The following is a 10,547-nucleotide window of genomic DNA, read 5'->3' as shown; positions in this document are numbered from 1 at the left end:
GTCTCTGTCTGGCAATGTAAGGATCTTTTTGAACTCTCCACTGAACATTACTGAATTAGCAGGGCACAGGATTTATCAAGCCAGGATTATTGTTGCGTAGGCATTCTGCCAAATGCACACTGACTCTTCTTCTATCCAAAAAATCTTGATAAATATGGATCAAACTGTATCCCAAACAAATCTGCCAAACATGTATTTAGCACAAAACACAAAGACATAAAGGCATAAAGGCTGGTTCTGCATGCCAAGAATAATGTTGGCTGTGACAGCAAATACCACAGCCAATAATGAAGAGAGCAGTTTACCAGCTGTCTCCTAAATTTCATCTTGCCTCTGCACAAGCTTCTGCGTGCAGGATAAAACAATGTGATTCAGATTCACATAAACACAGAATGAAAGACATTGAAGGCTATTTCAGATCATTTAGACAGTCAGTCATGTGATGAAGATAGGAAATTCCAGAGGGGTGTGGTTAACCCGCTGTCTGATGAGGACACAGGAAAGCACCAACCCAGCCGTAACTAAAGGGACTGGAAAGGAACAATGACAGGTCAAACATATGAGCTCAGTGAGGGACATAGACAAATGATTGCCGCCTCATACTTGCTATCCTAATTCATTGGGCAACTGGTTTCTGTTTAGACAAGTCATCCTCCAACAAGACAAAATCAATAGGGACTGGGGTCCAGCTGGGAATGTGGACAGTCAGGACAAGACACAGAAACAAAGCTGCACAAGCAAAGAGGAGGATAAAAACAATTCATAGCCCTAGTTAGGATCAAGGGTGTGGAAAAGATACAGTTATATGCTGCGTATTGAGAACAAAGATAGATACTGAGAACACATTTCTAAAAAAAATTAAACCCTGATGTTTTAGGTCTAGCTGATTTCATGATTTAATGACAATATAACACTTCCTTGTTCAACATTTAGAAACTAGTCTTTCTCATTTTTTTCTTTACACGTTTGTTCCTTTTAAGGTTTAAGGGGTTAACAAAACCAAATCACAGTCAAAAAGACACTTGAATGTCTTGGGATATAATGTATAGGAAGGAAACTTGTGTGAACAGTGGTGCAAGAAGTACTCAGATCTTCTACTTATCTATCTTCTACTTATGATTATAAATATTGATGCATTAATGTGTACATCATGTTAATGGTGCAGCTAAGGTGGAGCTAATTTTAATTACTTTAGATACTGCTGGGCAGCTTGTGGAATTGAAAATTCAAACAATTAGTACATTTGAATATACACTACAGAAATATCAAAATTAAATATAGATATGTCAATATCTATGGACATTTTAGGACTACTAAAATCTTGAGAGACCATAGGACATGAAAACAAATACAAAAAATTGGGCTTTTGATAAAGTCACTATAAACTCATTAGACCCATTGTATGAATCCCTGAATGTTATGTCACTGTGATTTTTCTGTTAGGTTGTTATTGCTAGTTATTGTGTTCACCATTTAATTCCCCTTTAATTTAGTCTTTAGTCAGTAGTATTTTGGATAGACACAGGCCTGCTGGCACAGGCTTGGAGATTACAAACTGGTCAAACCGGTCAGAATGGTATTCTTTTAGTGGAGTCTGTTTGCGGAGCTGTTCGTTTCCGAAGGAGGGCAGCAGCTCGCTTGAGATTAGACTGTGCTAACTGCAGACAACACATTTATCAGATGAAGAAGGCGAAGAGAAAGCTAGGAAATGTAGAAGAGGGACAGGACGATAGTTTTAACAACGGGGAAAACACTGACTTTGTTGACAGAGGATTTGTGTTTAGTTTAGCTAATTTACACTACTGACAGAAGAGCCATCCTCATTCATCAGATCATCACTGGCACACAACTGAAATCAGGTTAGTAACTCAGACAGGATAAAGTTAGGGACTTAACGTTACAAACAGTTTTGACATTTATGTAACGTTAAAGTCAATTTAGCTAACGTTACGGCTTTATGCTAAATTATGCTAGCGTTATTTTCGTATGTAACGTTAATGATCTCAGATTACGGTTTTACTCTTCTTAAAAATAGCACCAATAAAGTTATTCAGATAACCTAACTTAGCTGTGAAAAACATAGTTGCATGTTTAACTTTAGGTTCAAGACGTTTATTAACGTACAGGAGAATATGTGACGTTAAATTAACTTGAATTTGTCAACACAAGCTAACGTTAGTTAGCATATGTGTTCTTAACACATCGCCAACGCTATAACTAAATCTAGGTGATTTTAGAGTAATCTTAGGGTTAGGCTAATTCACCATGACGTTAGCTCTAAACAAGAAGGCACACGCAATGTTTGTGATTGTTATGTTAATATGTTTTATGAGCAAACGGTTGGTAATGCTGCTAACTGCTTTCTCATTTTCATTTTTACGTGTATTGTTTTTCCCCCCTTCATTTTCATTCTTGTCTCTTCTCCAGACACTCTTGTCACCTTTAATCTACTGGGAAGCCTGACAGCAGCTACTATGTTGGGCAGGACAGCCCTGAGCAGAGGCATTACTGCCCACCGCCTCAGTAAGAATGTCACTTTCTACATAAATGAATTAGCATCTCCAGTCTCAGGATGTCAGGCCCAAGCCTCTAAAGACCACACACCCCTTATGCTGATGTTGCCATGGTTGGGTTCGCGTCCCCAAGCTGTGGCCAAGTATTGTGAAATCTACTTCCGCACAGGCTTTGATGTGCTTGTAGTGGAGAGTGAGGTAAGGACAATGTAAATCAGTGGAGAGATTTACAAAATTAGGCTACACATTAAAGGTGATATTGAACATAGTCAATGCTTTGCATAGCAACCATATAGAACTGTTATATGTTAAAAGTGAGCTAACTTGATCATTACTGTCACAACTGTATTCTTAAGATTTATGATGAAATATGAACAGCATAGCTGTGGTTGCTCTTTCTCTGAGTTAACTATTACATAGTCAGATTTAGATACAGGGAACTGCTGTTTTTAAAGTACATACAATTTGCATAATATTTTGGTAATTTAGAACACGGTAGACTAGAGATGCGTAACATCCATGCATATAGAAATGTGCCTTTTGCCTAAAAACAAAGTACAATTAACATACCATTTCAGGCATCTGAATTCACAGAAGCCCATTTGTGTGTAACCAAGATAAAGAGTTAATTGTTAACCTCAGAGATGTGTGAGTTAAGCAAGAGCATTGTATTTGGAATACCTCTTGAACTTCATAGGCTACATTTACATTACAGGCCTTAATACTCATATAATACTTATATATTTTTTGTATATATATTTATGTTTCTTTTTACTCAGATCTGATCTTTCTTTCATGACTGTTCACACTCAAGTTTAGACATCACATCACCCATATCCCACGTCAGTGTGAACAGACCTCTGACCTGAAACGACCCACATAAACACATTTACAACAACAAGTAAGACGTGCCACCATGAGTGGTTCAAAGGTTCAAAATTTCAGAGATTATTTGTTATGGAGGTTGTATGGCAGTTGAGGTCAGTTACTGTGGTAACATTTGCTACAGGTCTGGAATTAAGTCATTTTAGGCCAGGGCCACTTTGGCCTTTGATAAATACTAATTAATTGGGATATCACGGCCAAAATGTAGGGCACCAAGGCCAGAACCAAGGGTGCAGTAACAATAAGTGATAATTACATGTATAAAGACAAAACAGGATACATTCAACAATTAGGAGTCAGTGTATTGAAACACAGTACTGAGTTTATTTAAACTATACACTGAATGTTTGACTTTTAAAGTGTGATGATGGAGACACTGGAAAACGTGAGTTTATTTGCTGCGTCGCATGTAGTTTTAAATGAGGAAATCCGTAACTATCTTTTAAGGACACAATGGCCAGTTCAAAACAGGGCATGCCAAACTGGCCGTATGGGTAGTTAATTTTAGAAGGGGCATTACGGCCACACTTGGGGGCATCCACAGCACTGGCTGCTTGGCCATGGTATAATTCCTGCCCCTAATGCTGTGAACCTAACCTGCTCGCTGGCAGATTTTTTTTCTTCAACAAACCCTGAGTTTCTCTCCGTCATATGTACAAAATATATGTACAAAATGTGCTGCTGTCTGTCTCAGGCTGCATACAAGTTACAGACTACAGGCAATGACAGATCCAAGACAGTCCTGGTGTCCTGATCAGGGGACATATAGTCTACAGTCCTTTCTGCGTGTGCCAGATATTGAAACAGACCCTCTGTGTCACAAAGTATGAGGGCATGTCACATGACAAACAGCCAACTGTGTTTTCCAGTGGCAGAGTGTACAGCTCCTTCTGCCTGTGGTGTCTGCATTCCGTTTAGGCACATCATGTCCATATGCAAAATAGTGCAGCTTGTGTGAAGCTGCTGGGGGATGGGGTGCAGTGTATCTCCTGCTAGAAGCTTGATGTCTTCACTCTCTGTACACTAAATATGCTACAAAAAGGAAGAAGTTCCTGAGGGAGAGCTTTGAGGATCACCTATGTGTAGCTGCACTGGACCATAACTGTAATATCAAAAGAGAGACAGCAAAAACAAAGGAGGGTTAGAAACAACACAAACACCAGTACTCCAAAGGTGCTTAACAGTTTGTGGTCACACCAAGAAAGGTGGACAAGGACTATATCTTCAGAAAGAACATTGTGTCCGGTGTGATCTGCAAGTCTGTGTCCATCCGTGCGGCACTGCAATAGCTAAAAACGAAGACAACAGTCACCCTGGCCCAGCACAACGGTGTTCAAAAACCTGAAAAAGCTCTCTCAGTGGCAAAACATCTGAGCAGATTCGCACCTTCACTGCCCCAGGAAACTCACTGAAAAAGATAACAGATAAAAAATATCAACATAGCACGAGATGAATTACTATTTTAAGGTGTTTGCACAATTTTACAGCACACAGTAATTTATCATAATTACATTTGTTCGATCTTTTCTTTATTCCTTAGCTTCATCAGTTTAAATAAATAAAAAATATAATCAAATTCCTATTAATTTTTATTGGGAAGAGGGTAATCATATAGTCAATAAATATAAGTGATAGTCACACCCTACTAGACACTTCAATCTAATACTCTTTATTGCAACATAGTTACTGCTGTATTACTTTACCTTACATACACCAAGTTCATTAAGTTCCTGGTAATTTTTGTGATGAGATTTCTGAACCTCTGCATTGACTAATGTTGATTTTAGTTTTTGTCTGACTGGGTTGAATTGAGAAATCTTTTATGTTTCAAGTCAAAATATGTTGTACTGAATAGTTTTTAGTGAGGTTTACAATCCTATTTTAGGTATTCATATGAAAAAATAGTGACAGAGGTTATGAGAGGAAAAATAATACATTAAGAAAGCATAACATACATACCATTTAATGTCTTTGCCCGGGGTTTCTGCTTTCTGCATGTAAAGAGACTGGACACAAACTGTGAATTGAGATACAGCATTAGGCTGTACATGCTGAAATTAAATGTCATCGTAGAAATATTCAAAGCCATGGTATTCTGGCGGTCACCACACAAGCTGGAATAGGGATCCTGTTCCTCCTGCTTAGGTGCCCTATGGCCCAAAAGGTAAACTGTCTGTATGCAGTTAACCTGAACAGACTGACCAAAAGTAGCCATGCTCTCTATCATTTGTTGTCACATAACATGAGTCAAAATATACACACCATAAACAAGGTAGCTTAACTTGCAGCTTGTTTTTTGTAAAACAAAGTCTATAATATTATGCCACCTTAAACTAACGCTTTCCAGTCTCATACTTTGTAATCTAGCCCCAAATACATGTGGTTCAAACTAGAAATTTCACTAACTTTATGCAGCGAAATTCCCCAAGCAAGTGATCCACATTAGCTTCCTGACAGCAGTTCGACTCTCTTGTGGTCTGTATTTCAGTGCAGTGACCACACGTGCACCAGGTGGAGTTGCCCAACCTCTCTGCACCTCGGGGAACCGATGGCTGCTCCTCTGAACAAACTTGAGTTTGTACTCTTTCTCTCCTCCTCACTGGGTCGAATGTGTAAGCCTTTGTGTTTCTGGCAATCTCCTCAAAATACCTTTCAGCTTCATCTTCTGCCATATTTTGTTTGAGGTAACAAGCACAATGTTTCGCTCGAGAAATTCCAGCTAACCAACCTCATGACATAGTCAGTGATGCAGCGGCAATATGGCGGCAAGTCAGAGCAAAAGCCTAAGTTAGTACCAACCATAAATCTATTATGATTTAACGTGTAATTGTTTTATATCTTTTGACTGAAAATTCTGAAATGAAATTGTCGGTCTGCAATGTATTGCTGCAAAAACTTGAAACAAATAACACAGTCATTACTTTGCCTTTGATTTTGATTTGATTTCTTCCTGCGAAATAAATGCACTGTGCTCTACACACCCCTACACTACCTGGGGTCATAGGGACTTTGTCAAAGGCTGATAATCAAATGAGCGATGCTTCAGCTTTCTGTTTGTTTTACACAAGGTGCAAGAGTTCCTGTGGCCTCGCTGGGGTCTGGATCATGGGAAGAGGTTGCTGGAGTTGCTCCAGAGTGAACGCTTTGTGTCCCGCCCACTGCTTGTCCATGCCTTCTCTATTGGGGGCTACACATTTGCTCAGCTGCTGGTACATGTGTCCCAGGACACACAGAAATATCAGGCGTTCACACAGAGGATCAAAGGCCAAGTCTATGATAGCTTGGTGGTGGGCTCTCTGGAGACGATGGCTGTAGGTCAGTTCAGTATTAACATGATTTAAAACATTAATTCATTTCATTTCATTAGTACCCATTATGCATAATCACACTGGCTAGACCCCAAATTGTATATTTTTACAAGAAATGATAAATGTATGAATAGGTGTGAATGCTTTTTTCAGTGCAAATGAATGAAGTGTGGGTTTCTCCTATCTGCCCAGGTCTAGGTAAGACTGTATTTCCACGTTGGGAGATACTGGTAAAACAATTAAGCCTGTTATACTTTGGCATGTTCAGACGCCAAACGGTGGACTACTTTAACAGAAGCATTGATGCGTTTTGGAACACTCCCATCACCGCTCCTGCGCTGTTCTTCTTTTGCGAGAACGATCTGTTGAGCAACCCACGAGCTATGGAGGAAGTGATTGATCGATGGGAGAAGCGTGGGATGGACATCACAGCAAAGAAGTGGGAGGATTCAACACATGCAGGTCACCTAAAGAGGCACCCACAGGAGTATCTGACCACCCTAGACATGTTCCTCCAGTCACTCCGCATCGCCCCGCTGAAGGCCAAAATGTAAGGTGGTGTCATTTAAGCATAATGCCATATTAGCTTGACTTTGCTTGTTTTCAGTTTAATCTAAAATATTTGTTAGTCTGCAGTGTGTTACTGTATCAGTGATAATTAGCATATAAAATACATTAATTTAACTTGTAACGTGTAATGTAGGTGGAGTAATGGTAGTCAACTTTCAATTCTGTTCAATTTAATTCATAAAACAGGGCCTATGTGCCCTGTTTTGTTGAATTGTGTACTAAAAAAATGTTTTACTAAAAATGTTTTATTCCTTGTTAAGCATAAAATGTGCAACTACAGTTGCACCAATTGTTTCACCATTGTCAGTTTATATTAATGATATGAACGGCTTTAAACTTTGCAAGCACAGTGACATCTGGTGGTTTGCACAGCTTATAGCAGCCCTTCAAGACTGGGCCCAAAGCGCTATAACACCTTGCTGATTATGAAGTTTCAGTGTCGTGTGCGCAATAAAAGCAGCTACGTGTTAAAGTCATACTCTTGCTCAGAAGTGCTGCAGTAAAAAAACAAGTTGCCACATGTAAATCCTGCTGCCCTTCTGTTAAATACAGTTCACACAGAAGACAACGTTCATGAAGTTCTGCACATTTGCTGTTACTGTAAGTGTGTCTTTCCAGGGAAAATTCTGTGACACTTCCTTCTTTATCCTTGGTTCCTCTGTCAAGGGACACAGTACTGTTACATAAATTGTTTAGGCACAGTGGCTTTAACTGGCTTTGCTAATAGTTGATTGTACTCATCTCGGGAAGTAAACTTACTGAATTGCTTCTTTGAGTAAGTTGCATATTGAAGTTGTACCATTTGTATTTCTCACATTGGCACTGTCACAGTGAACACAGGGAAATGAAATGTAGCATTTTACTTGTGAAACCAGCCAGCGTGTATCATCGAATGTCAGTGTGAAGAAATCTCCCTTTCCAGTTTCTTGTCAGTAACCTCACATCTTGGAAGGATTTTGTGTATATAGTCAGAAAGGAGATTTACAGTGCCTACACTTCAGTACTCATAATTTACATTGAGAAGCAGAAAATGCAAGTTGTTTCCAGAAGCCATTGTGCATGCACTGTTTTCTACTTTTTCCTAAGCTAAAACCTAAATGTATCACCGCAGCCTTTCATGCAGTGCATCCGGAAAGTATTCACAGCACTTCACTTTATCCACATTTGTTATGTTATAGCCTTATTTCAAAATAGATTAGTCATTATTTTCCTCAATTCTACAAACAATACCCCATAATGACAACGTGAAAGAAGTTTGTTTGAAATCTTTGCAAATTTATAAAAAAAATTCTTTGCAGGACCTCTCAAGCTCCATCAGGTTGAATGGGGTCATTTTCAGATCTCTCCAGAGATGTTCAATCAGGTTTAAGTCTGGGCTCTGGCTGGGCCACTCAAGGACATTCACAGAGTTGACCCGTAGCCACTCCTTTGTTATCTTGGCTGTGTGCTTAGGGTCGTTGTCCTGTTGGAAGATGAACCGTCCCCCTAGTCTGAGGTCCAGAGCAGGTTTTATTCAAGGATGTCTCTACATTGCTACATTCATCTTTCCCTCGATCCTGACTAGCCTCCCAGTTCCTGCCACTGAAAAACATCCCCACAGCATGATGCTACCACCACCTTGCTTCACTGTAGGGATGGTATTGGTCAGGTGATGAGCGGTGCCTGGTGTCCTCCAGACATGACGCTTGCCATTCAGGCCAAAGAGTTCAATCTTTGTTTCATCAGACCAGAGAATTTTGTTTCTCATGGTTTGAGAGTCCTTCAGGTGCCTTTTGGCAAACTCCAAGCAGGCTGTCTTGTGCCTTTTACTGAGGAGTGGCCTCCGTCTGGCCCCTCTACCATACAGGCCTGATTGGTGGAGTGCTGCAGTGATGGTTGTTTTTCTGGAAGGTTCTCCTCTCTCCACAGAGAAACTGAGCTCTGTCAGAGTGACCATCGGGTTCTTGGTCACCTCTCTGACTAAGGCCCTTCTCCCCTGATCGCTCAGTTTGGCCGGGCGGCAAGCTCTAGGAAGAGTCCTGGTGGTTTCAAACTTCTTCCATTTACGGATGATGGAGGCCACTGTGCTAATTGGGACCTTCAATGCTGCAGAAATGTTTCTGTACCCTTCCCCAGATCTGTGCCTCGATACAATCCTGTCTCAGAGGTCTACAGACAATAACTTGGACTTCTTGGCTCGGTTTGTGCTCTGACATGCACTGTTAACTGTGGGACCTCATATAGACAGGTGTGTGCCTTTCCAAATCATGTCCAATCAACTGAATTTACCACAGGTGGACTCCAATCAAGTTGTAGAAACATCTTAAGTATGATCAGTGGAAACAGGATGCGCCTGAGCTCAATTTTGAGTGTCATGGCAAAGGTTGCGAATACTTATATACAGGTTTTTTATTTTTAATACATTTGCAAAGATTTCAAACAAACTTCTTTCACGTTGTCATTATGGGGTGTTGTTTGTAGAATTTTGAGGAAAATAATGAATTTAATCTATTTAGGAATAAGGCTGTAACATAACAAAATGTGAATAAAGTGAAGCGCTGTGAATACTTTCCGGATGCACTGTATTTACACAAACAACTCCAGGGACCAATGATTCTTTTGATGGTCTATCGGTGCTTAGAAGAATATTTCTTCTTCCGCAAGAAATTCCACCATGTTGGTGTGACGGTGCTGAACAAAACACCATATGATAGTACCATAATACATTCAAGAGTTCATATGGCCTCTTGAGACAGAGATGGCATAATGAGCCTCAGTGGTAAATCTGTATAAATGAACAGTGCTTTCACAAACTACCAAAGCAGCAAGTAATCAGTTATACTTGAAAAATGTTAATATCTGATAAATGTTAGCTTAGATTTCCATTGTGCTCATTTCCAAATGTCTGTTGAAGATGGTTGTTGAACTTGAAACGGTGCCTCTGATATTGTAAAGCTTTGTGTCTCATAACTTGAACATTTTTTAAATTGCAAACACATTTTTGTTTTCTCTTGCCTTGTGTGTGGTTTGGAAATAAAGGTATCTTGTTTGAGGTGTGATGTTATCTGTTTTCAGACTCTTTTCCTTTTAAAATGGAGAGTTATTATGCGTTGTGTGTTAAAGTGCCAGTGACAATTTCCACCTTGAAGGTACTAACAGAACACAAAGGTAATTCTGGGTAACTGCAGAAGTGTAGATCAGATTCTGCAGATGATGGGAAAAAACAAAGTGAAGAGAAACTGGAATCATTAAGCTCAGCTGTGACAAAGAGTCAGGATCATTCCTGCCAGCT

At 39.8% G+C, this 10,547-nt stretch overlaps 1 protein-coding gene across 1 annotated transcript; it reads left to right on the top strand.

Annotated features, from left to right (window-relative positions):
- The first annotated feature begins 1,578 nt into the window (after positions 1 to 1,578).
- si:dkey-5i3.5 (uncharacterized protein LOC565091 homolog) lies at positions 1,579 to 10,319 on the top strand. The gene is made up of 4 exons (XM_044194786.1): positions 1,579 to 1,859; positions 2,428 to 2,711; positions 6,467 to 6,713; positions 6,899 to 10,319. The coding sequence occupies exons 2-4, from the start codon at positions 2,475 to 2,477 to the stop codon at positions 7,258 to 7,260; spliced, it is 846 nt and encodes a 281-aa protein (XP_044050721.1). The 5' UTR covers positions 1,579 to 1,859; positions 2,428 to 2,474; the 3' UTR covers positions 7,261 to 10,319.
- Positions 10,320 to 10,547: the final 228 nt, after the last annotated feature.

This window comes from Siniperca chuatsi, linkage group LG4, assembly GCF_020085105.1.
Source record: "Siniperca chuatsi isolate FFG_IHB_CAS linkage group LG4, ASM2008510v1, whole genome shotgun sequence".
In the NCBI taxonomy this organism is placed as follows: Eukaryota; Metazoa; Chordata; class Actinopteri; order Centrarchiformes; family Sinipercidae; genus Siniperca; species Siniperca chuatsi.
Note: the sequence above shows the minus strand (reverse complement) of the source record. Positions and strands in the feature narration are given on the sequence as shown.